This window comes from Dipteris shenzhenensis, chromosome 22 (genome assembly GCF_047967505.1).
Source record: "Dipteris shenzhenensis isolate YYH24624 ecotype China chromosome 22, Dip_SZ_1.0, whole genome shotgun sequence".
NCBI classification, from domain to species: domain Eukaryota; kingdom Viridiplantae; phylum Streptophyta; class Polypodiopsida; order Gleicheniales; family Dipteridaceae; genus Dipteris; species Dipteris shenzhenensis.
The window spans coordinates 50782968-50810546 of NC_141617.1; the positions used below are offsets into that span (position 1 = coordinate 50782968).

Below are 27579 nucleotides of genomic sequence, written 5' to 3' on the forward strand. Positions count from 1 at the left end.
TTAGAGCCAAGAGCTTCTCCTGCAGCATGAAAGGCATATTCTGCTCTCTAATCCAACAATGTCTGCATATGAGCCCTTGCTGCAGCAAGGCGCTCCTGAATCCAAGTGACTGTGGCATAACATGAAAGGCATCATCCAACCATGTGTCCCTGCCACTGTACTGAAAAAGAAAGGCATCCCAGGCTGCCCTCTCCAAAGAATGAATTCCACCCTGTTTGCCTCCCTTTTTGTCTGATGGCAACTCAACCATGTTGAAATCACCACCAATGATCCAAGAATCTGCAATGGGGGCCCAAGAGAATAACTCCTTCCAAAAGGAGATCTGCTCCCCTCTGTTGTTAGGAGCATAAAGATTGAGAAGACCAATCTTACGCCCTCCAATCAAAATAATGATCCATTGAGCTCTAGAGAGGGAAATAATACCATGACCAACCACCAAGGGGAGAATAGAGGGAGAAACCGAAATGCAAGTACCTCCCCTTGTGCCCATAGCAAGCGACTAGAAGGTATGTCCTGAAAGCAGTTTGCCCGATTTAGAGCAATCACTAGCATCCAACTTGTGTTCCTGGATAAAAAGGATATTAATAGCACCTCCAGTGAAACCTAGATAAAGCTGATTCCGGTTCAGCTGCCTACGGCGACGGTGTGGAACTCCGCCTAGGCCCTGTATGTTCCAGCTGACTATCCTCATCGACAAGAGGATGCTAGATGGAAAGGCTTACCTGACCTAGTAGAGGAGACCATCTTCCTCTGGACCGAAACACTCCTGCTGAGGGCAGGAAACTCAACAAGTGAAAGGATCCCCACACCTGCTGAAGGGGAGGCCCTATCAAAAGGAATCCCCAAGACCGGGATCCCTAAGGTGGAGGGCACAAACTCCTCATCCATGAAAGTCGCCGAATCTGCTAGTGCCGAAAAAGTGTTCCTCATGAGCAAGTCTGGCCGAGGAGTGGGAAGAAGACCTGCACTCGTGGAAGATGGAGGAGAAGGACCTGCCAAGCCTCTATCAGCAGAACTAGAGCTGGGTGCTGAGGAGGCCTGTGACTGGGCTGAAGAGGAATCTGGAGTCTTCATCTGTGCCTGCACTTTCTCGGTCGTCCTGACTGTGGCAGGAACAGTTTGCGGGGAGGAAGTGCCTGTAGCCCCCTCATGGTCAGAAACCAAGGTGACTGGGGCTGGTGCATCTAAAGGCCCCTCCTGATGTGGAACTATAGTGTCTGGGGCTGCAGCAACATCACCTCTGGAGTCTAGAAGGCATCTGCCTGAACAAGATCAAAGGTCTCCTCCTAAGGTAAGGGAGCCGCTCTGATAGCTCTCCATCGTGGTACTAGGTGTGCTGCGGGCATTGGGCGCTCTGCTGCCCCTGGTGGTCCTGGGGTGCACGAAGCAGGGTGCCCTGCTGCTCCTAGAGTGCGTGGTACAGGGTGCTGGGGAGGTGCAATCCAAGTAGTACGTGAAGGAGCCGCGCCAGAAGACCTCTTGGGTCTTTTTCTCTTCCTTGGGCAGTCTCTAGCAAAGTGCCCAAGGGTCTTGCAAATCCTGCACTGGTCCTGTCTACCTGAAATCTCGACTCTCTGTTGAAAGAGAGAGCCGTCTAGACACTAAAGCATGATGTGGTCATCTGAGATGTTAGGGTCAGAGACAATGACCCTAACACGAGGCACCCCATCTGCACTGACTGCCTCTGCCGAGGAAGAAGACATGCCAAGAAGGGTGGGGATCTCAATGACCAATCATTTTCAATTTGATTAGGATATTAATCAAAAACATAAAAGAATGCACCTACTCCCCAAGATGGTAAATTGGTAGCGGCGAGGGACCTATTTGTAACCTGCCTTCACGAAACTAAAGGACAATGAACCTCTACTTTACTGTCAAGTGCCTCAAATACAGCCACAGTGCATCACACCAAATACTTCCTTTACTTAAAATACTTAGAAATAAACTGAGAAACAATAGTGTGGATGCTAGAATGCCCCTGCTCGATGAAAACAGTACACAAGACACCCCCTGGCCCCAAATGTCTTGGCGCCCCTTTCGGTATTTATTTAATTCTTCTCAATGGAAAAAGCTTTACACTAGGGGGCTCAGCCCCACACTATTCCTCTTGCAATTTCCTCTGACTATCCTCTGGGCATCTATTCCACAATGCACCACTAGGATCAACTGGCAAGGCAATCTTAGGCATTCACTTCTGACTTGACCCAACTGAAGGCATCAAAGCATCAAGACAAACATGCAAATTGTGCTCAAGGTAGCCTCAAGGCTTTCACATGCATCAACAGTGTCCACTGGCCTTTCCCAAGCACACCCTTATTTCTAAAAGCTTGCTTGAGCTTATGGGAACCAGAAAGGACTCCAAACACAAGGAAAACACAGCAAACACCTTCAAACCAAGGAAAGCCAATCAAAAGAAAGATAGAAACCAAATACCCGTAGTCTATAGCAGAGGGGCGAGCTCAGTCCTCACGCTTATCCCCTATCCAAGCTCCCTCTCGGTGCAGGAGTCTTCCAGCTCCCAGGAAAAGAGAGAAAGAACAAATATAAAGACGAAGGAAGGCAAGAGGAGCTGTAGAGGCTAGGGTCCACAGATCTGCCCTGAATTGCAAGGAAAATCCATACATATGGATGATCTGCCTCTAGATCTATGCCAATGCTGCAATCACCTATGGATCCACGCCCAACAGGCCGTACAATTGCCTCGAATGCACGCCAGAACCTCCTCGGGAAGCATGCTAGCCTTGAAAAGTGTGCCAAATGTCATACAACTGTACGAACTGTTTGTATAGTCTGTACGGCAATCGTACAGCTCTGAAATGGAGCTTTGGGATGCGCACCTGCAATCTGTACATTGTATGAATTGCCTCAACCTATGTGCAAGAGCAAAACTAGAAAAAGCAGCAAGAACAACGTGGAAAATTGTGAAGCTGGCGTGGAAAACAGCTCCAGACTCCCTTCTACAAACTCTAGGATGCTCCAAGAGGGTGAGGGAGAGAGATGGTAGGTGGTAGGAACACATGCATGTGCATGCATGCCATTTGGCCTTTATTAAAGTCCTAACCACCATACCAAGGACAACGTTGGTTGTCCTTGGGCCCAACTTTAAGACCCCTCTTTGATGCCTTTGCCTTGCCCCTAGGAACTTCTAGGAAGTTTGCACTTCCTCTAGCCAGTCCCTCACGACCAAACTATTACTTGACTTAACCACGGTTAGCCCCGAGTTATCCACGGGTTGAGTTACGTCAGACTTTTCACGTCCCCGTGACATACCCTCCTCTTAAGACAACAAACTACCCAGGTTGCTTCTATAAACTTACAGGAAAATAAAGAATAATGAAAATAAGCTGAAATAGCCCATACCAGAAATGCTCTGTAAGATACAACCTGCAATGATAATATGGGCTGGAAGAGCTCAAGATTCCATCCATACATAAATGCATTCTCTGTGTGGAGTGTCGCGAACACCCATCAAGGAGACCTCATGGCAAAAATACTGTCGGCAAGCACCATCTCAAATGAGACAATCGGTGTCACCAAGCAATCTCCAAATACGTGAAGTCCGTATCAAGGAAGTGGAGGTGCTACCCTCCTCTCGAGCTAGGCAATGCTCCAAATCTTTGCTCTGCTTAACCTGTAGGAGCTTGCACCGCACTGGGCTCAAGCTGAAATGTGTCCAAGTAGAGACGCAAAATCCGAGGTGACTCTGCCAAATCACCCTCCTCCACCCACTTCGCATCCAGTACAGGATAGTTCCTGAACTTCACTAGGTAGCGACACGAAACTCTGCCTCTTACTTTTCTTTCCATATGTGTCAAAATCTACTCCGGAACCAAGATTTCATCCAACTCTTCAACCTCAAGCTGATCCTCATGAAGCAGGTCAGCAGGCACATCGCCATGGAATTTGCCGGCCGTTTGTGCTTCTCTTCGCTTTTCAAGAGGGCTGTTTTGACCTTCTAGTAGGCAATATCCATACTTTCCACAAATCTGTCCACTTCAAAAATCTTCTCTTTCGTATGCAGAATGGGAGGTACCTTGCATTCTCCTACCACAATCTTGAATGGTGCTTTCCCTGTAGATGAATGTACAATGTTGTTGTACGCAAACTCAACAAGTGGCAAAAATTGCTCCCATTTGGATTGTTGATCCAAAACATAACACTTGAGAAGATCAAGGGCGATGGAGTCAGCTTCTTTTGACAGATTCAAGATGAAAAGAGGATGAGAAATTCAGCGTGGTACACATATTCTCAAAGATAACTCTCCAGAAAAGACTTGCCATCCGCGGTTCTCGATTACTGACAATCGATTGAGGCATCCCGTGATGTTTGAACACATGAGACATAAAAGATCTCGCCATTTGGTCTATTGTAATCTTCTTCCATATGGAAATAAAGTGGGCCTACTTGCTGAATCTGCAAATAATGGTCCATATCCCATCATGTCTAGATGGTGTACGTAGAAGATCGAAGATGAAATCCATGGCAATGCTCTGCCATGTTCGATCGGGAATGGGTAAAGGCTGCAGCAGTCCAGCCGGCTTCTATCTGTCATATTTCACCTTCTGGCAAGTGATGCATGTCCTGACATATGCCTCGACATCCCGCCTCAATGTTGGCCAAAAGAAATAATGCTCCACGGCTTTGATGGTGGCATCAATGCCTATGTGTCCTGCATAAGGTGGGGCATGACTCTTGGTCAAAACTTTTGGCCTCAACTCGTGTGTGACACATAATCTGCCATGCATCATCAGAAAACCCTCCTTGAGAGTATAGTGCTCATGCCTCTAGCCCTCGACCAATTGATCATAAATCCGTGCAAAATCAGCATCATTGGCATATTGATCCTTCATGGCATCAAGCTCATCATGATATGCAATGGTAACGGCTGAAACTTGTGGCTTAATGGACACTACCTCTGGAGTGGGCTTTCGGGAAAGTGCATCTGCAACAACATTCTTCTTTACAAGGACATGAACAATCTAAAAATGAAACATAGAAAGAAAGTTGGCCCACCTCATGTGCTTCTCGGACCACTTTCTCTAAGTGAGAAAATACTGCAAGGATTAGTGATCGTCCTGAACATAAAAATCAGCACCTAAAAGATAATGCTTCCAAGGCGGAAGAGCATGTATGACAGCAAACATCTCTTTCTCATAGATGCCAAAAGGTGTGGCCAATTCCTGATAGCCTCTACTTTGGCGGGGTCCATCTTGACTCCATCCTTAGAAACAATGTATTCGAGAAAATGGAACTCATGCATGAAAAAATCACTTTTCATGGCATTGACAAGCAACTTATGCTTCCGAAACCCCTCAAAAACACTTGCCAAGTGCTTCTTATGTTCAGCCTCATCCTGAGAGAACACGATGATGTCATCAAAAAAAGTGCCAACAAAGGCTTGGTGTTCTCGGAAAATTCTGCCCATCATTCTGTTGAAGGTGGCAGGGGCATTCGTCAACCCAAATGGCATGACAAGAAACTCACACAGACCAAATGTGGTTCGGAATGCTGTTTTGTGCACATCCTCATGCTGAATTCTGATCTGGTGATAACCACTCTTCAGATCAATGCGGCTGAACATTCCAAATCCCTGTAACCTATCCAAAATGTCATATATCCTGGGTATAGGGAATCTGTTCTTAATTGTGATTTTATTGAGGGCTCAGTAGTCAATACACATCCGCCAAGGTCCATCCTTTTTTTTTAAGCAAGAGCACGGGTGAGCAGTAGGGTGACGAGCTGGGCTGAATCAGTCCCTTCTCCAACAAGTCCCTAACCTGATTCATGATTTCTTCTTGCTAACCCTATAAGGAGGTCTATTAGATGGGCTGCTACCAGGGATTATGTCTATCGTATGGTCTCCTGGCATTTCGGGGGGCGACTCCTGTAGAAGAGAGTCAAGAAAGCACTCCTTAAACTGAAATATAAAATCTGTCTGCTGCTTTTCCAGCTTAGAGAAATTAGACTTTTCTTCTACTGGCTGCTTTTCAGATGCAAACACTAAGTACGCTGAAAGGTGTTTTTTCATTACATTGCCAATGGCAGAAGCAAATACAACAAGAATAGAATCTCCCTTCAGCTTACCATCAAGAACACGTGTTTTGCCACGGTGAGTGATTGTGATAGTTTTATTCTTCGATCCAAAGCAGCCCCAACTGAGAAGTGCCAGAGTATTCCCAGTAACACATCACAACCATTCAGCGGCATAATGTAGAACCCCTTTGTGTCCACGTAGCTCTAAATATGCATTCTCACCTTGCCTATCACTGGAGTAACTGATTGGCTGAGCCCCGGGCAAGCCATGTCCGCATCACACAAAGGACACATCTCTTTTTCCTTTATTTCCAACTTTCCAGCGAGCTCTGGAGAAATGAAGTTGGCTTTGGCTCCCAGATCAAAAAACATCAAAGCTGTTTGGTCACTTATCTTGCCCCATGCCTGACATAACTCTGTAGCATCCACATTCTAAACAGCCCCAATCAAGTCTGGCAAAAGACCAGCAGTGGGTTTGGGCTTCTTACTCTTCTAATCATTCCTTTTTTCTTCCTTATGCTCACCCTGCTCCGTAGGAGGGAACTTCCTCTTCTTGTGTGAGCACTCAAAAGACATGTGACCCTCCTCCTTGCAAATGTAACATTTGTTGGCATCATAAAGGATTTGCTTTTCTTAATCTGACATATAGGTATGAGACGGTACTCGCCTTTGTCCTGCAAGTACTCGCCTTTGTCCTGCAACAAACTTAGCTTTCATAGGCTGCGAGAACTTTCTAAATTTCTTGGGAGATTCCAAGAAATTCAGAAACTTTGACTTTGGTGCCTCCTGGTGGCTACCTTTGAACCGTAGTGGTGGCTACCTTTGAACCATAGTGGCATTCTCAATCAACTAAGACATGTTGGAGACCTTTGTCTTTGTGCAGTAGTTCCGAATCTCCTTTGACAGCCCGCAGCAATACCTTTCAATTTGGTTGGACAGCGGTACATGCCTGTAGGAGTTCACTGGCAACAAGGCTTCCCAAAACTTATTATTGTACTCTTCCGAATTTCTGCAATTCCCCACATCTAGCTTGTACCAAGCAGTCATAATATCCACCTTGAAATTGGTGGTTAACCATGCGGCTGAGAACACTTGTTTGAATTCAACCCAGGCGATAGGTGCTCTGCCTTGCAAAAGTAAATTGGTCCACCCTTGGAGTGCATTTCCCTTCAAGAAGGTGGCTGCCTTTACCGTTGGAAGACTCTGTGAAATGTCCACCTGAATAGATTATAGGTGGCATCAAACTGTTGCACGAATGTCAAAGCCTTCACTCTGTCCTACATCCCATTGAAGATTTCAAACTTCACAGCTGCCCCTCCCTCCTTATAATCTTTCAGCTTGCCTTTGGGGGTAAGATAAACGGGGCTGTAAAAACGGCGGAGTCATCATTGATCCCACATTTTGAGCCATACCACCAATACCATGGTGGGGTTACACATTCCGGGTCCCACTCCCTGCATCCGTGGCATATTCCAAGTATTGCCCATCATTCCAGGCATCCATGTCTGCATACCGGGCTGCATCCCAAGATTTGCATACATCATGTTGGCATTAGCGGGGGGCATTCGTCCCAAATTATGCTGCTGGAAATTCTGCATTCCGGGCTGCATGCTGCCCACAAAACTGCCTGGCATAACAGGTCCTTTTGTGGTCTGTCCCACCATTGCTTGAACACTGGGGATGCATCCTAGTATGTGGAAAAACTTGCTGTCCCTGATTCACTAAGTGCAAGTTATTGGCATTACCCATTCCAGGGGCAACCGAGGGCCTCACTCGTGGCTGTTCACTTGCAGGACTGTGTCTATGAGTCTTCTTATGCTTCTTCCGCTTCTTCTTAAATGTCTTATTGCTTCCAGGAGGAGCAATAGTGCCAGGAGGGGCATTCCTACCAGGAGGAGCTTGCATAATCTCCACGAGACTCTGTTGCAACTGTGACAAGGCTGCCACTGCACTTAGCATTCGCAACTGAAAAAGGGCATTGGGATCAAGCTCCTCAGCCTCATCTACCTCATCCTGTGAGTCCCCAGTGGCATGCTTAGGAGGAACGGGCTGTTCCCCACTGTCTTGCCCCTCATCACCCTCACTGATACTATGCTCCTCCTCAAAGCTCTCTGATGTCCTGTCCTGTCTTGCTCTTGCTCCTCTTGCTCGGAAATGGACAATGACTTCTCACGGTGTGACATGCTTGCCGAGTTGATTGCTGTAGCAAAAATTGCAATCACCGCTTCCTTCGGTGGGGAGCTCCTAATGTCCCCCCCAACAAGTCCGAGCTGTGTGGAGCTGGAAAGAGAGAGAGAGAGAGAGAGAGAGAGAGAGAGAGAGAGAGAGAGAGAGAGACTACCACGGCTCACCTCTATGGAAAGATGATGACTATCCCGGCAATGGAACCAATGTAACCGGCCTTCAGGAAACTAAAGGGCAGTGAACATCTGCTAACTATTAAGTGCCTCAAATACTTCCTTTTACTTAAATTACTTAGAAATAAATTGAAAAACAATAGTGTGGAGGCTAGAATGCCCATGCTCAATAAAAACAGTACACAAGACACCCTCTGGTCCCAAATGCCTTGGCACCCCTTTTGGTATTTATTTAATTCTTCTCAATGGAAAAAGCTTTACACCAGGGGGCTCACCCCCGCATTGTTCCTCTTGTAATTTCCTCTGACTATCCTCTGGGCATCTATTCCATAGTGCACCGCTAGAATCATACTGGCAAGGCAATCTTAGGCATTCGCTTCTGACTTGACCCAATTGAAGGCATCAAAGCATCAAAACCAACATGCAAACTGTGCTCAAGGTAGCCTCAAGGCTTTCACATGCATCAACACCGTCCACTAGCCTTTCCCAGCCACACCCTTACTTCTAAGTGCTTGCTTGAGCCTGTGGGAACCAAAAAGGACTCCAAACAGAAGGAAAACACTGCAAACAACTTCAAACCAAGGAAAGGCAATCAAAAAGAAGGCTTGCTTGAGCCTATGGGAACCAAAAAGGACTCCAAACACAAGGAAAACACTGCAAACAGCTTCAAACCAAGGAAAGGCAATCAAAAGAAGACAAAAACCAAATACCCACTGTCTATGGCAGAGGGGCGAGCTCAGTCCTCATGCCTATCCACTATCCAGGCTCCAAGCAAACCACAGAAGTCTTCCAGCTTCCAAGAAAAGAGAGAGAGAACAGATAGAAGGCGGAAGGAAGGCAAGAGAGGAGCTGTAGAGGCTAGGGTATACATCTACCCCGAATTGCAAGGAAAATCTGTACAGATGGATGATCTGCCTCAGGAACTATACCACTCTTGCAATCAACTCGGGATCCGCAACCAACAAGCTGTACAACTACCTAGAAATGCACGCCAGAACCTCCTTGGGAAGCATGCCAACCTTGAAAAGTGTGCCAAATGTCCATACAGTCCGTACGGCAATCGTACAGCTCCGAAATGGAGCTTTAGGATGTGGGCCTGCAATTTGTAGACTGTACGGATTGCCTTGACCTGTGTGCACGAGCAAAAATGGAGACAACATCAAGAACAACGTGGAAAACTTTGAAGCTGGCGTGGAAAACAACTCCAGACTCCTTCTGCAGACTCTGGGATGCTCCAAGAGGGTGAGGGAGAGAGATGGTAGGTGGTAGGGACACATGCATGTGCATGCATGCCATTTGGCCCTTCATTAAAGTCCTAACCACGATACCAACAATGTTGTCCTTGGGCCCAACTTTAAGACCCCTCTTTAGTGCCTTTGCCTTGCCCCTAGGACCTAGTGGGTGCACCTAGAATTTGCCCCTACGAACTTCTAGGAAGTTTGCACTTCCTCTAGCCAATCCTTCACAACCAAACTATTACTTACTTAACCATGGTTACCCCCGGGTTATCCGCGGGTTGAGTTAAGTCAAACTTTTCACGTCCCTGTGACATATTGAATAGACTTGATCCAAGCCAGTCATGAGACTTGGTCCAAGCCAATGAACAGACTGGGTCCATAACAATGATCAGACTTTGTGTGGTCCAAGCAACAATCAGCATACTTCTAGTCCAAGGAATTTGGTTACAAACCTTGGTGATAGCAAACACAAGAGCAATGTGGGAATAAGTGGACTGCAACCCATTGTGATGGAAGAGTCCACAACCGATTGACAAGTCCCAACCAAAGAGAACTAAGACCGAGGTACCTTGGATTCCAAAGAGTCTGCACATGGGATATCATCCACATGGAAGACTTATGACACCACCAAGGAGTTGTTGCAAGTGCAAAAACCGAAGCATCAACTGAGTCTCCTAGCACAATGGATGGTCAGGAGACATCAAGGAGCAAGCTAGTGGATAACAAAAGATAAGGCTTAAAAGGATAAGGAATCTACCAATGAAGGGAGAGGAGAATCATGGCTTGAAATGGAAAGACTACTAGCTAATCGGAATAAGATAAGGAGAGTAGATCACACAGACACACAAACAAACCGGGGGGGGGTTGTTCTTGAGCTATGAGCTCGCCCATTATATTGGGGATTCTTGGTGAGTGATCTTTGTACCATCCAAGAGGTAGTCGTTTGTCCTTTGACCGGCTTGTAACATTGTGGCAGCTCTTGTTCTTTCTTGCTCTAGCACATGCATCCTTGTTTTGGTGCTTGCAAGCATTCGTGTAGACATCTTGTGTTTCTATCCATCTCTTCTTTCGTAGTTGCACCATCACCGCCACAATAGTTTGCTCCGTTCGACCGATTGTGCCATATCCGTACAAGGAAGCCACAAGTAGAATCGCATCAACACCCATAGTCGCAAGTTTCACACACCTCTTGCACCTTGCACAAGCAACCTTTGGCCTCCGATAATACCTCTGGAAGAGACCAGACCCCTCCTCAGACATTTCATTGGCATCAAACACACCCATTAGATGCAATATTTGCATCTACTTGGCTGCCCTGGAAAGTGTGACATAATGAGTGCACTTCCATTGTGACACATTGCAAAGCCACATGAGATAGACCACTGTGTTGGTGCCATGTGGCACCCATCCCCTTCATCCATTATAGATGTACAGGGGGGGCTTGCCACGTCATGTGGTCCCTTAAAGATCACTCACCCATGTTTATGACCTAAGGTCTACCTACCACAAAAACCTTTAATTAATCCCAACCCAAAATTACCGGAAGGGGAGTTTAATGACCTAACTCCATAGCTCACCACATTTTCCATCGTTGCTTGCTTCGCCAAAGAAAAGGATCCTTGAATGCTTTCAAACTTGCCAGTGTACTTTAAACTACCACAGACTGTGCTTTGAAACTCATCATCTTGCCTTGACTCGTATTTTCTTGATAATTCTTCCTTGCATAGCCAAAGGAAAAGCTCTTTCAAGTGTGACCAATTTGCTGGTGTAGTCTTAGACTACCAAAAAGTGTGCTTTAAAGCTATGAAAGGATAATAATAAGATTAGTGAATATTACAAAATGGGGCATATTACAAAATGAGGCATCTATTCAAGCAAAGCTCTAATAAATTGGCATGTTTTTCAATGTTTACTGCATTTGATCTGTGCAGTATAAAGTCATGCATAGCAGTGTAATTCTTGGATTGATAAGATACTTATCTGCAAATGGACAGTCACCTATATGTACAAAACACAAAACTCTAAACTTACTCATGTCAAGGGGATCAGAGAATTCAAAACCAGAATTCTGCTAGCTTTGTTCTTCGATGCAGAGTGGGCTTTCTAAGATGCTTTCTATGCAGACATTCCATGTTTACATTACATATCCTGCCACATATACCCCTTCACCTCCATATTTCTGGCCATTTCCTCCTATTTGTCGATAGCAAGGCTGCAGAGTTGAAGAGGATTGGCATGATGTATACTTCCTTGTGGTGTTCGTATGAATATTGACTGATAACATGGCAAAAGAGATGCTTCCACTATATTTCATTGTTTTAGATCTCTGATGCTACATCCTTCAAAATCATATGACATCCAACAATAAAGTTAACGTCGCTGTAAAAACGTATGGTTCAAAACCGGCAAGGATAATCGGATCTTATAGGAACCTAGTCATACTACATTAGGTTCCGAATGAATGTAATGTTTCAAAGTGCCATGCCTGGAATCACGTGTTGAGCTTGCATGCTGATTTGATGCGGCAAAAGGCGATGAGAGACTATCTGATGCTGCCTTTCCAAATATACTCTTTGAAGCATCGATAGGTGCAAGCAGTGAGCGTGAAAAGGTGCCATTACTTTGGAAGCCAATATTCATAGATGATGGGCTTTTGTAAGGATTGTTGACTAGATTTTGGAATTCCGTATTTTTAGCATTGAACATGGCCCTCTCATTCTGTACCTGCAATGAAAACGTACATTATTCAACGATGGCTTGATGAATGGTGTGCATACACATGCTGCTTGACAGCATAACAATTACCTTGATATGCAGCCGTAAATCATTCAATCTTTCAAATCAAGCAAAACCGCATCTAACAAATATTTTATGCTTTTCCAACCATGGCATACTTCTGGTCAAAATTCGACATCTCATTCAGATCTATCTTTCATTGTCTTCTTTGTAAAATGCTCCAAAACTTCCTGCTGCTAGTTCTGGATCAAGTTGGGCTAACAATAAAACGAGCATGAGTTACTGAGAATTTGAAAGTAGCTACAAAGTCATCACCCAAGTCAGCTGACATTACAGTCCAAAGAAAGTGATCACTATAGCCACTGTATCACAACAGTTCCCCCCGTCCTAAGTAGGATGTTTCACAACCTTTACTGTCATAATGCTCATTGCTCAAGCACCTTTCGAAAACACCACCTAGAGTTCCTACAATGCCAGCCAAACCACTCAAAAATCTAGATCTGTAATCCTTGATGTTCAAATAACAGCTAACCCTAACTACCAATAGCACATCACAAGAACAATTGGCATTAGACTTGAAAAGTAAGGTGCAGGCAAAGGGGCACCTAGCGAAAGCCAACCCTCACAATGCATGTCACGCCTCCCCCCACCTACAGCCTCAACCAAGTCAGCATCGAGAGGGGCAGGAGGTTACACCTTGCTGCAAAGACAGACATCAGCAGGAGTCTCAAACCCCTTGAGGTGAGCCATTTGAGAGAGGTTGGACTCGCATGGACTACAAGAAGCCTGGAAAGAGAGCTGCAATGAGCTAAAGATGTCATGCACGATGACGATAGCAAGCGAGTCCCAGCAACCCCAGTCAGGCAGAGGGGGAACCCTTAGGACTAACTCCGACATATCCTCTCCCCTCATAGCAAGACACACCCCCCGTTGTTCCCCCTATACCACCATCCCTCCATTCCTCCTCCCCCCCTCCAGACCCCCCTCCCACCTTCAGCCTCACTGTCAGCCGCCCCACCGCTCTTTTCTTCTCCTCCCACCACCCCAGCCCCCCTCCTTTGCCACCTTGCACAGGCTCTGGGCTATGCACAGAAGTGGAGCCACGGGCATCTTGGGAGGCACCACCACTCCCCGATTGTGCTTCGTTTGGAGCAGCCCCATCAAGGACTTCGAAGCAGTGCGGAGGGGAAATGGGCAACAAGAGATACCACATACCTCATTCTACTGCCAGAGAGAGAACCACGGCATTCTACTAACAGATTTCTAGAGATAACCACCTCTTTCTATAGCCATCTTTTTTCAACAGAGGAGCCCCCTAAGGTTCTTGCAGCCCAGAAGACAATTTGAGCCCATGCGGAAGATAGGTTTCTTAGACCAATGGATTCAGGGGTCTCTACCCCGTATACAGGGAGTTCCAATTAGATGCTTATAGAAGGTCATACAAGGGAGGCCTTTCTCTTTCCTCTAGCCCCATTCTTATTCTTCTTAATGGTACAGGCTCTAGGCTGTTTTCTGCGTTTCTCAGGCAGCGAGCCTCAGAAGGATGTGCCTCTCAATTCAACAAGAGGAGCAGTTACTTGACTCTAACTTGATATGGCCGTTTTTGTGGAAGGAACCACTAGGACCTTAGAGGGAGTTCAATGTGCCCTTGGGGCGTATTGCTTGGCATCCGAGGCCAAGATCACCTAGAACAAATCATCACTTTTCTCACAGTGATCTAGGAGAGTTTGGATTGGGAAGCCGCTCTGGACTTCTATTGGGTTTCTTGAGGCCAGACATCGCACTAGCTAGTTAGGTGGGCACCGATATTTTGGCAAAGCAACACCTTGCCCTGGTGCTAGACAGTGTGCCATCAATCCCTTGCTAACAATCAAAAGGGATGGTTATGTCAATTTGTAAGACGTCTTTCCTGCAAGTGCCTTGTAGATCTTGAGTGATGATGTGACCCTCGAGTGAAGGGAGCTCTGTGAAAACTTTCTACTATGCAAGCACCTAATGTCAAGGCCGGTTCTCTATCCGATATGGGCCACAGCAAAGTACTTGTTCCACTAATGGGGTTATGTCCCTCTCATCTTGAGTGAGATACCTGATAGGGATTCTTTTGATCTATTGCAAGGCGCTTTGATACTAGGAAAGGAAAAGATGGAAGTGTGACATGGCCATCCGTGCAAATCCATCTCGCGCTCGCAAGCACCTCATTGCCTTTATAGGAAGTGCAAGCTTGAACCTAATAAGTGAATATTTCTCCCAACGCACTTTCTAGATCCTCACTGCCTTTATAGGAAGGAGTCCTGTAATGACCAACTTACCTGTAAGGTTTTGCACGAATCTCAAGATAAATAATGTTGAGGCCTCCCTCATGTCTACTTAAGATGATTTATTGTTGGCATTGCCACAATTATGGAAGGGCTCTTATTTGATGGATGTCAAAATCACTTCTGAATGAAGATCTAAAAGGGGAAGCCTATATGGTAAAGCACCAGTCAAAGGTGAGGAGAGGAGGGTACATATGCTGGAGGTCAACTTCTCCTAATGTCACCTACAGAGAGAGGGCCTTGCTTGTGGGTGTGCCCGCCCAGTGAGACGCTAGGGTAGATGAGTCAGGGCCTATTTTGTGAGTGTGCCTGCCCCCCTTGAGAGTAGTCTAGGGTAAGTACTGCATGGTCCTCCTGGGCCCCTTGTTGGTCTACATGCTGTCCCATGGCAGCCCTTGTGTAGCCACACCTTGCTGCACATTGGGGAGGCCTAGAGGCTGGAAGGAGGTGTGCTGGTCAGCCCATGGTAGGGCAACAGAGGTCGACCCTGGAGGACGGCCCATGTGGCGCAGGATACCAGCCTCTTATGTAGGGCTGAGGTGGGTCATCCCACCCTCATTTGCTGGTCGGTTGGAGGGCAGGGGGCACAGCCCTCCGTATAGCCTTGTGCAGCCCTTTTGGAGGGCTAAAGGCAGTCGTCCCTAAAGCCCTGCCAGTCAGCCTGCTGGAGCAGCATTTAGCCCACGTCCTGGGCCTTGTGTAGCCCTATATAGAGGGCTGAGGGGGGCCGCCTCCCTAGGTGCTGAGTCAGCCTCAATCTGCTGGGGTCGGCCCTAGCATAGAGCCGGCTGGAGGAGGTGAGGGGCTATATATAGGCCCCCCTCAATCCTTGGCGTTCATCTCATCTCTAGGCGGTTCTCCCATTGTGAATTCAGTAAAGGTTTTCCCTCTCACTGTGGTGTGTGTGTGATGCATGCTCTCTCTCTCTCTTTCTATTCATTTCTACTGCACTTCTCACATGGTATCAGAGCCACGGTTGGCTTTAGACCCGAGGAGCAGAGGGAGTGTTGAGCCAGCACACAGAGAGGAGGTTTAGAGTGCTGTTCGGAGGTCTTCGAGGAGGAGCATGTGTGAGGAGTGGACTGTTCGGGTGCCCAGCAAGGGGTGACTTTGAAGGTTGTTTTCAGATAAGAGAGGATGTGTTCCCGAGGGACCAATAGTGAGGAGTGAAGGTACATTGGGCTGTCAGCCCCTTCATCCTCTCCTCTCCTTTCTAAAGGTCAATATTGGCAGCAATGTTCCCAAAAGAATGGTGAGCGGCCCAATAACCAATAGGCCAATGCTGCGACGACGTATACTCCAACCTTCTAGTAGCACGGGGTAAGCACTGCTAGCACGCTTTCCGGATCCAGATGGAGGATTGCTTGCTTGTTTGTGGCAACGGGACCTGCCAATTAGGTGCAAGTGCCAAGGGGAAGGGAGTCATTTATCAAGGCAGGCTTTCAAGCAAGACCTCGAGCCACGAGGAATTGTTCTCGCTAACTCAGGTGGCAGTATGTAGCCCGTATGTACTTTGTTTGGACGTTGTGACCTGGCAGACGCAGAGGGGGTCTCCTAGTGTTTTGCGGCAGTTATTGTCTGATGCTGTTGGAGATCCGCAGAGGTCAGCATATTGCCAGTGTGAGAATCCAAACACAATTGATTGATCCTTGTGAGTTGTTATATGCATGTTGTCATCGGAGAACTGAAGTTCATCCATCTGGCAACAATCTACCAATTTGGACTTGAAAGGGGGCTTTCTAACTCTAAGATACAAGTGCCCATACAGGGAAGCAAACCTTGCACGGTGCACCAGTGGCAATATCAGTTGGATTATTGTTCCAGTACCTTCTATTGGAGTAATGTACCAGTACCAGCAGTTGGATTGTAGTACCAGTACCGGACTAGAGGAGTATACCTAGCACTTGTGGCCTAGGAGCAACAGTTAAAGGTTTCCAGTGATTGTGCCGAGGCGGTGCCAAGAGGGGGCTTCCTCGACAGTACCTAAGGCGGTCTTCAACAATGGAGTATCATACGGTGGATTTCTTCAATTGTTCCAACGGCAACGGCACACCCAACTCCCTAGCTTCTCTGTTCCATCCAAGAGCTAAGAGGGGATGTTGGACGTCAACATCTCTTGATGTGTGTGCCCACCCCCTGTGAGGGCAGTCTAGGGTAGATACTGTGTGGTCCTACTCTAGGCCATGTTCTCCCGGTCGTATTGATGCCCTCTGGGCCCTGGTATGTGCCATGTAGCTTTAGTTATTGGCACTTAGGTCACCTAGTACTTTTAGTGTCTTATGACACCTAGTACATGTGGTACCACTAGGACACTAGGTCCTAGGGTTCTCTTTTATAGTATTTTGTACTTTCATTTTCATTCTAGTTGATGTGACGGCTTCCACTTCTTGCTCCACTCTTGTGCATCCTTTTGCTTCCGTGAGCCTATAGTGGTATCAGAGCACTTCCTTCCCGGACCTGCTCCCTACTCCTAGCTTCCTGCTTCCAGCTCCAACTTCCGCACTTCAGCTCCATCGTCAAGCTTCACCTACCGGACGTCCCACACAGCTCCGACACGACCTGCTGTTTGTACGATCCCGAACAATCATACGGGTTTCTGTATGGCGCGTCAACTCGCCCATACAGTCCCACAAATTTCCGTACTGTGCGTCAAAATTGTCCGTACAATCTCGCCCGTACCGTCCGTACAATCGTACGGATTTTTGTACTTCGATGTCCGTACATTCCGTACCGACTGTACAATTCCGTACCGGCCGTACCATTGCGTACATTCCGTACCGTCCGAAGCAGACATTACAGTAGATCTGCAATTTTTTTGTGACATTTGGGGCTTTTGCATTGGGGCTACGATTTTGCAGGTAGATTGCAGATTTGCAGACAATTTGGGGCTTTTTCTGAATTTGCCCTATTTTTGGCTCAATTTTGCTCTACGAATTGGGGCTTTTGGGTCTATTGCAAGCACATTGCACTATACTTTCAAATTTGCAATGAAATCGGCAAGAAATTGCATGCCATTTGATCACATTTGCAAATTACAGCTTAAATTGGGGCTTTTCCAGATTTGGACAGCAAGTCCCATTTTCTTGCAGTTGCAAGCCTTGAGGCTATCTTTTGGGTCACTTTGTCAATGCATTTTTTACTTGTCCTATTTGCAATGGCTGGCAACAATCATGATTTAATTGGCATTCTTCGTGAAGATGATAAGTTGGATGGCACCAGCTATCCGATGTGGTCTTATATCATGAAACATATTCTTGTTGCAAGACATTTTGGAACATTGTTTCTGGGATTGATCTGAGGCCATCCAATGCTACAGTGGCTGCCCCTAATGCTGGTCTCTCTGCAGAGGGGACTCCTCCTCATGCTTTATCGTCTGGCACCCTGTTGCTGCTCCTCCAACTCAGGAACAAACAACATGGGATGCAAGAGATGCAAATGCACATTCCTGTATTGCTTTATCATGCAAGAGAATCATTATTCCACACATCTGGTCATGCAGGACAGCAAAGGATGCTTGGGACAAATTGGCTTCTCTTTATCAGATTCGCAATGAGGCACATGTTGCATATTTAAGAAGGCAATTGCAGGAAGTCAGCATGAATGGACTCTATGGATGCATACTTGACAAAGGTCAAGGACCTCATGAAACAACTTGCCAATATTGATGAGGTGGTGCCAAATTCTAAGCTCGTCAGTACCACATTGAATGGACTACCAGATACATATCAAGGGTTTGCTACAACCCTTCGACTAGTGGCCATGGGTAATCCAGACCACTACTCCTTTGATCAGTTAGTCACTTTGCTGTTGCAAGAAGAGCAAAGTCGTGCTAATAGGCAAGCTACTATTCCTGATCATGCATTTGCTTCACAACAGACAGGAAAAGGCAAGGCTTCTAGGCTTATGGGCAAGCAAGCCTAAATATGCGCGTAAAAGTGGAAATTCCTCCAATATATCTCAAAATACAGCAAATAAGTCAAAGAAGAAAAGATGCAACTATTGTGGCAAGCCAGGGCATGAAATTTCAAAATGCAGCAAGCGCATTGCTTCGAAGAAGAAGAAAGCAAGATTGACAGTAAATGTCTCACATGCAATTGAATCCCATGAGCCAGCAAATGTCTCCAGGATGATTGGGCATGGGCTGTCCATTGCTCCTTTGATCCCTCCAAAGTTGATGCATTCTTTAATGCTAATGAGGCTCAACTTCACAAGATATTGCTGGGTGTATGCTTTAAAAGCCAAATCTGAAGTGTTCTCATGCTTTCAGAGGTGGCTGTCCATTGCTCCTTTGATCCCTCCAAAGTTGATGCATTCTTTAATGCTAATGAGGCTCAACTTCACAAGATATTGCTGGGTGTATGCTTTAAAAGCCAAATCTAAAGTGTTCTCATGCTTTCAGAGGTGGCTGAATATGGTTGAGCATGAATCAAGATGCAAGCTTGTCACCCTCAAGACAGATAGGGGGGGAGAGTATATGTCAAAGGAGCTTGATGCATTTTTGTCTTCACGAGAATGATAAGTGTTCTCTCCAGGATGATTGGGCATGGGCTGTCCATTGCTCCTTGGATCCCTCCAAAGTTGATGCATTCTTTAATGCTAATGAGGCTCAACTTCACAAGATATTGCTGGGTGTATGCTTTAAAAGCCAAATCTGAAGTGTTCTCATGCTTTCAGAGGTGGCTGAATATGGTTGAGCATGAATCAAGATGCAAGCTTGTCACCCTCAAGACAGATAGGGGGGGAGAGTATATGTCAAAGGAGCTTGATGCATTTTTGTCTTCACGAGGCATTGTTCACTCATGCACTACTCCTTACACTCCTCAGCATAATCCTGTTCTTGAAAGGAAGAACAGGTCTACTATGGAGATGGCTAGAGGCATGCTTAAGGCCAAGTCCTTGCCCAATAAATTTTAGCTTGATGCAGTGATGTGTGCCAACTATGTGCTGAATAGATCACCTACAAGGGCATTGAGGACTGTTACATATTATGAAGCATGGAAAGGCAGGAAGCCTTCACTTTCACACATGAGAGTTTTTGGGTCTCTTTTATATGTTCATGTACCATGTCAACTGAGACATAAGCTTGATCACAAGGCAATCAAATGCATATTTATTGGTTACAACCAGGAGAGCAGAGGGTATCGGTTGTACCAACCAAATACTGGGAAGATTATTGTCAGTAGAGATGTAATCTTTGCTGAACATTTGGCTTCTCCTCTTGTGGACTGCAAAGCTAAGCCAGAAGTTGACATGTTTGATGCCTTTGACTCTTGGTTACCTCTACTTCCCTCAAAGGGGGACTTTGACCAGCAACATGAGCCTCCTGCAGGCCCTCCAACAAGCAATGATCAGCCAACACCCCTCCAGCACAAAATGATCCCACTATTCATGATGCAGTGATTGAAGAAAGAGCTGTCAATAGACAGCAAAGGCAAGTTCCCAAATGGCTTCTTGACACATTGAGGGACAGCAAACAAGATCAACCTCTTGCTGCCCGGACAAGATCAAGGAATAGGCAGACGCATGGTCACTTTCTTGAGTTTGCACTCCTTGCTACAACTTGCAATGAAGAGCCTTTGTGCCATAAAGATGCTTTTGACAGCAAAGAGTGGATGGATGCAATGAGAGCTGAGCTACAATCTATTGCCAAAAATGACACACGGGAATTAGTAGATCTCCCTTCCGACAAGCATGCCATTGGTATCCGGTGGGTCTACAAATTAAAAAGGAAATTTGATGGCAGCATAGATGAACACAAAGCTCGTCTTGTTGCAAAAGGGTATGCCCAACAACAAGGCATTGACTTTGAGGAGACCTTTGCTCCCACTTCCAGGATTACTACTATTAGATGTGTCATTGCATTGCAGCCCATCACCATTGGCAAGTGCACCAGCTTGACATCAAGACTGCCTTTCTTCATGGGGATCTGCAAGAAGAAGTTTATGTGACACCACCTCCTGGCTTTGAGGTTGTTGGCTCTGAAAACAAGGTATGCCGGCTGAGAAAAGCCCTTTATGGTTTGAAGCAGGCACCCCGGGCATGGTATGCTAAAAATCCATGCACAATTACTGTCCCTTGGTTTTCAGAATAGCCCCATAGAGCCCACTCTTTATGTCTGTGGGAGTGGATCTGATTTTTTAGTGCTGATTTTATATGTGGATGACATGCTGATCACGGGCCCTGATACTCACCATATTGCAGCTTTCAAGGCTGATTTGCAGCAAGCTTTTGAAATGTCAGACATGGGACAGCTGCACTATAATTTGGGCATTCAGTTTGCTCATGTTGAGGGGGGTATCATGATGTCACAGTCCAAGTATATTGGACAGCTCCTTGATCTTTTTCAGTTTGAGGATTGCAAGCCAATCTCTACTCCAATGGACCCTGGCTTTAAATTTTCAGCTCATGATGGGAGCCCACCATGTGATATCACTCTTTACCACAGCAGGCTGTTGGATGTCTCATTTACTTATGCCACACCAGACCTGACTTACAGTATGCAATATCCCAGCTCAGCAGGTTCATGCACATGCCCAGTTCACAGCATTGGCAAGGCAATGAAGAGAGTCTTCAGATATCTCAAAGGCACTCAGGATTTAGCCCGCTTCTATGGTGATCAAGGTTCAATTACCATGCATGCTTACATGGAGGGGAGTGTGATAAGCAGTATGCTATCTACTAATTCCCCTTTCTTTACAGAATCTTTTCTAAACTCAATTGAGTTATAGTCTCTCCCTCTATCGGATTTAAGAGTCTTTACACACTTACCAATGTGTTTTTCAACCATGGTCCATATATGATATATATGTATTATGTGTATGGGCATATCTGTATACAAAAATATATTCGTACATTTGCACACATGTGCATGTGTGCGTGTGGTATCAAACGGGGCACTCCGATCCTCCTTCCTAGGAGGAACAGAAGCCAGGTTCCAATGAAGTAGAAACCGGATTACGATCCTCAAATTGGAAGCGCTGCAAGAGCTGTCCAATAAATTTTTAATTGACTATTCATTATGCCCCCATCAACATGAGCAAACTAGATGCCCAAATAGTAGTGCGAGCTACCCATATCTGATATTGCAAATGATTTGTGCAAATCTGCCTAGAAATCTGCAATTTTCTGTGTATCGAGCCCAGTGATAAGCTCATCTTGAGATTGTTGACCGACTCAAGGACTAGGTTCTTCGATCGGCTGATCATATTTGCCGTGCACGACCATTAGTTGATATCACGATTGTATATGGTCTTGATGCCTCCTCCTTGGGTTTCCCTTCATGCCAATTGCATCTCGTCTATGACGCACACTTGAAGGTGGTGGAGGAAAGTATTGCGGCCCTCAGCAAATGTTTTTCTTGTGGCGTGTTTTGCTTGTAGTTCTTCCTTATGGAAAGATTTTGGCTCACTTGTTGACAATGTCGGTCCTTGAGAGAGTCTACACCTCATTATGTTTGGCATTGCCCGGATTCTCATGATTTCTTACTATTACTACAGAAAAGGCTACAGGCTCACTTCCCTAGTGCCTGCTTTGGCAAGCAATTTTGGTTATTTGGTTTTCATCCTATATAGCAGGGATATGATCTTCTCTTTTATTGGGTTCGTTACCGTGTGCCATGGACCCTATGGAAAGACCACAACCATCAGGTCTTTGGTGATCCCTCATTGGCTAAGTATCAGTACTTTTGTGCATCTTTACTGCAATCATTTATGATTCTCTACAGGCGAAGGATCTGGATTATCCTGCCTTCTTGTCATAAGATGCTATCTTTTCATATGTTTGTAACTGGCTGTCCCTCTCTTTGGGACTGCAATTTGTCTAGAGGAAAATCTTTTTAAAAAGGCCACCCTTCTTTATCTCCTGGATACCACACCCCTGCACTCTTTCCATGCACGTGCTTCATGAATTTCTCCAACCACGGGGGTTCAAGAAAGGCATATGTATGTGCCTACACAGCCATTGAACCACCTTGCCATTAAAACTTGTCAGCAGGGAACAACACAAGGAAGGCATAAAGCAAACCAAAAGACATATCTAATAGCAGAAGGATGGACAGAAATAAACTAAAAGCACAATTTGTCTTTTACTTCCCTGAGTGCTTATAAGCTCTGCTGCATAATTAACGAGCCAAATGATACATCATACCACACACTCAAGTCAAACGCAATACTACAGGATTGCCCTTCTCCAGTCAGAACAAGCAAAATAAACACCCAATTTAATTTTGCCGTTAACGATGCCACAAGCTTAAATGCTGACAATGTTGCCCTTCTTTGGTTGAAAGAACTGATAAGATGACATTCTCCCGCTAGTCCAAGTACAACAAAACATGATAAATTTGCCTTAACTTTGCAATAGTAGAGGGATGTTTATTACCACATTTCCAAAAGGGACTCCTTGCTTTCCAGAATCATAAGAATGAGCACGTAGCTCTTCAAAACTGACATCCCCTATGATATCATTAGGAAGGCTGCAAGGAATAACATGAAAATCCCTGCTTCAGTATTGCACAAACAAACTGCACAAACAAACACTGGAAGCAGCAACTCAGAATTATAAGGCTATACTACAAGCATCTCTTAGTACCTAAAACTCATGTTCTGAATTATTTGTTCCAGTGCAGAAAAACATTCAAGAACCATGTGCAGCAATAATTGCCATTGCTTCATCACATGAAAACTTGGTGAATATTTGATATATCAAACCAATATGAATGCTACAAGTTTTGGAAGTCAACAGCACTTACTACTTCCAGTGAGCATAGCTCGTAAGCCTCCAAAAGACTGGATGTTCATTTTGTAGGTCCTCTTTTATCTGCTGCTTACATACCCTTGGATCTGAACACCTGTATCAGACAAAGAATTGTTATACCCTTGCACTTGATAGAACACACCCAGCAGAATCAGCACTATCTCCTAGCTTGCAGATGTATGTGGATGGGAGTAACATAACTAGAACCTAAGCTAAAGCAGTGTGTTAAAGCTCCTTAAAATGTAAAATGAATGCAAAGATAGATGGAACAGATCCAATAAAAAGGAATGAAAGGACACTCTTTTGTAATAGGAATGTTCATGGAAGTATTTATGATTCCACCTCAGATTAATGGAACAGAATACCCTAAGCAGAAACTTGACAAGGCAAGATTAAGAAGAACAAAGTTAAGGCACATGTGGCCTAATGAGTGACACTGAACATGACAGTCAAATAAAGCATCTTACCATAAGTACTCATGCTTCTCACTTAATCTAAATTGTACATGCTGAACTGCCAATTTGAGAACCTGTGACAACTTTTTTTTAAAGCACTTGCAAAAAGAACCTAAATTTAGCAATACAGGCACATAAACCATATGAATAGAAATATTTACTGGGAATCCGCAGTACACTTGAAACTTCAAATTTCTCAAAATATAGCAATTGAAACGTCTGGACACTCAAATAATTACCATTAGCAACAAAAAACGTATAGATAAGGAATCAAGAGAAAGCATGCTGCATACCAATGTATCATGTATGCCACAATATGCCATGAGCTATTCATGTGTCTTCACATGTATTAAATAAATAAATTATAACACATATCCAAAGTGATGTAGTCTGACAGACTTGAGTCATGACCAACCAAACACACCCATCTAAACTGTGATCTATGCCATTAACAACTAGCTATTAGGCTCATGTAGAGTGTAGGTATTGAAAATAAGGCATTCAATTGATCCTCTGGAGTTCTTCTTCACCTTCTGGAGTTACTTGGTCACTACTGCCACTCATTCCTCAAACCCCACAGCACAGATGATGAGCGGCTTCCTACAATTCCATACACGGATACTCCCAACACAAATGATGAATAAGTTCCTACAACTGCATCAGTTCCCCATGGAACAGACCTGTGCCATGACGGAGGATTGTCCAAGAAACAAAAGGAGAGGGAGCAAAGCTTCTCAAGCAATAGACAAACTCCTCGTGCAGATTTTGCAAAATAAAGCAAAGCAATCGTGGTTATTGTCCTAGCCTATACAAGCCCCATGTGAGGATAATGGACACAGGTAGAAATGTTGGAGAGAGAGAGAGAGAGAGTTGTGCAGACAGTAAATGAAATGTGCTCAAGAGAGAAAAGAAAGAAAGATGTATTAATGACTTCTGGAGGCTTGTGAGCCTATGAGTCAGAGTATAATCACAAAAGTAACACATACAACACCAATGGGTGCTGTGGCAAGGGACTCGCTAAGGGAGTACTAAGCTAAAACAAATACAGCAAAACTAATACTCGAACTCAAGGTCAAAATACATAGCCCGGTGCCAAGGTGGCTCTCCTATGAGCAGCTAAAATATCTCGTATTTGTCTCCTGAGTTGTCTCTCTCGGCAGGGGGGCCGTGGTCTCCGTGATCTTTGTATCCGGCAGGCCATGTTGATAGTGACCCCTTTGGTTGAGTGATCCACTTTGAATATAGCTGTGATGGGCTGGACCTCCATCGTTTCCGTCTCTGTATCTCTGGTTATGTCTCTCCACGTCGTCGTCTCATCCCACTGGCCCACTCAGTCCTCATGTCATCTATCTCCTCGTCTTCGCTATGTCTAGGGGCAAGCTCAAAAGTGTGAAAATCTGTGACATGCCACTGGGCTCAATCTAGCTCAGTCGCACGTGTCACAGTCTCCTCTTGCTCTCTAATGCAAAGCAACAAGGTCTCTCTATGTTGTCGCATCTCCATCAAATAGAGACCAACACAAACTTGGTCCTTGGAAGTGAATCATCGGGGAGAGAGGCCCAAACCCCTGTCCCTCCTGAAATAAGCAATGAGAGAGTAGAAACAGTTCTAAAAAGTTTCCCAAAGATGCACCAGAACCATATAACAAACATATGCATAGTGTGCCACTATCTAGCAGCAGGGTGCTCCTAGATATGGACCCCTGTGACTCAAACTACCTCCTTGTGCCACATTGAAAACACACTCAGCCTGCATGCTCTCCTAGAGCTTCAATGGGCTGCGTAGTGGTGCTCTGTGGACACTCCTTGCTGCTGTTCTTTGTGATGAAGATTTGTAGATGAGTGCTTTACGAACCTCAGATATGTTTGCTGCTCTCGAACTGCAGCCAACCTGAGAGCCCTTTTATAGGCTTGGAAGCCTTCCAGAAATACCAGGCTAGTCTGCAGACTGTCCTACAGAAGTACCTGGCCGAAATAGGTGCTTGACTTCCGCGTGGCTGCCTTGATGATAGTATACTCTCTTGACCTGTAGATGTCCCCGTCTCCACCATGAAGGCTTCTATAGGTTCATCAAGTTCACCTTTCAGCAACTTACAGCCGAGCTTTGAAAAAGCACCAAGACTTCTCCCTTTGCCTATAGGAAGGATTTCACCCTTCAGTCTCTCAAAATTTGAGAAACACAAAGCAAAATTCTACCCATAGCATGCTCTACTAAGGTCTGAATGTACACAAAGATTATACATACCAATGTTTCACCCATTTGTGTGCTTGCTTTGAAAACAAGCCATGTACCTCATGGAGGCACCCACAACATCCTTGTATCCTATAGTGCTATCTGCATCTATTTGACTCTGATGCTTGAGGTCCTCTCAAAGACACCTCCCTCATGCAAGTGGTATCAGCATTGTTCCCATAACAATGTGAGGACACATTGCTTTCCATCACCTTCACAAAGGTTGCTGATTTCTCAAACTCTTCAAACCATCTTGGAGCTGTCACCAAGAAAAGTTTTTTAGTTATTACCACGTTGGCTGCTGGTTTTGACTCCTCTGACTCTTTGATTGGACTCCTCTGGTTTTGACTCTTCTGACTCCTTCAATCTCTTTCTGCAGTCCTTCAAAAAATATATTGGCTAGTCGAAGTAGAAAATTTTCTTCTTTTCTTGCCTCCACTAGATGAAGAGTCCTCATCATTAGGTTTGTCATTCCTTTTGTTATTGTTGGGCTTGCCGTTGCCAGGCTTGCTCTTCCCTGTGCCTTTACTCTCGTTTTGTGCATAAAAGACCTTATCTTTGGACTCGTCGTACTTTCTCTTTCAGCCTTCTTCCTACTGATGCATAGGCACTAGCTCCTTGAAAGTCACCGGTGCTGACCATTGTCGTGCAACCATGGTCATTACAAACCCTTTATAGCTCTTGAGAAGCATGCCAGCAAAAGCTAGCAATACGTGCTGAAACCGTCTGTTGACCAATTGCTTAACATGATCTCTTACCACGTTCCTCTTGGAGATGTGATCCCTCACTATGTACCCCTCCTCGGACTTCATGTCGTAGAGTTCCGTTTCCAAGTCCAGGATCCTATTGATATCATACATATCTTTCAACGTGGTCCATGCTGAAATTGCAATGCCTACTAGTTGAATGTGCTAGAGAGAGAGAGAGAGAGAGAGAAGATTAGGATGTGAGGAAATGATACTCAAATGAAGACATAAAGAAGGCTTTCATTCATTCATCAAGTATGACATGATAAGTGAAGTACAAGCCTTTATATAGGCTACACACTCACACTTGCACCAAGTGCATATGGGATAAGTCCCATAGTGACACGTAGCACTCGCATGACTCAACAATCACTAGTACTAGATCTCCTAGTACTACACATTAACACATCACATCACCACACTCTTTGGCTGCGATGTCTCCAACACCCCCCTTTAGAGCAAAGATTGTGAGACCCAACATGCAAGAGCAAACCGATCCCCCCTCCACCGCAATACTACAAAGAGCAAGTCCAACTATCCAACACCTCCCGTGTGATAGTGACTTCTCAGTCAGCTTGCGACCGACAAGGTAAACCATCACTCGTCACCCCCCTTTACTCTGAATTGGGTGGTCAATACCATCAAACCAAAGTAAAAGACAGTACATTCATTTTTGGGGGACAACCTAGGGCAGAGTACCTCTGATTGATGCCAAA

General features: G+C 45.4%; 1 protein-coding gene across 1 annotated transcript in view; it reads right to left on the minus strand.

Moving 5' to 3' along the window:
• Positions 1 to 27579, minus strand: part of LOC147888251 (Zinc finger C-x8-C-x5-C-x3-H type family protein) — an 84856-nt gene that overhangs the window by 38313 nt on the left and 18964 nt on the right. Inside the window, exons 5-7 of the mRNA XM_087393665.1 lie at positions 23426 to 23524; positions 23056 to 23149; positions 12114 to 12352 (exon numbers count right to left, since the gene is read on the minus strand). Coding sequence (XP_087249791.1) covers positions 12114 to 12352; positions 23056 to 23149; positions 23426 to 23524 — 432 coding nt within the window. The remainder of the gene's footprint in view (positions 1 to 12113; positions 12353 to 23055; positions 23150 to 23425; positions 23525 to 27579) is intronic.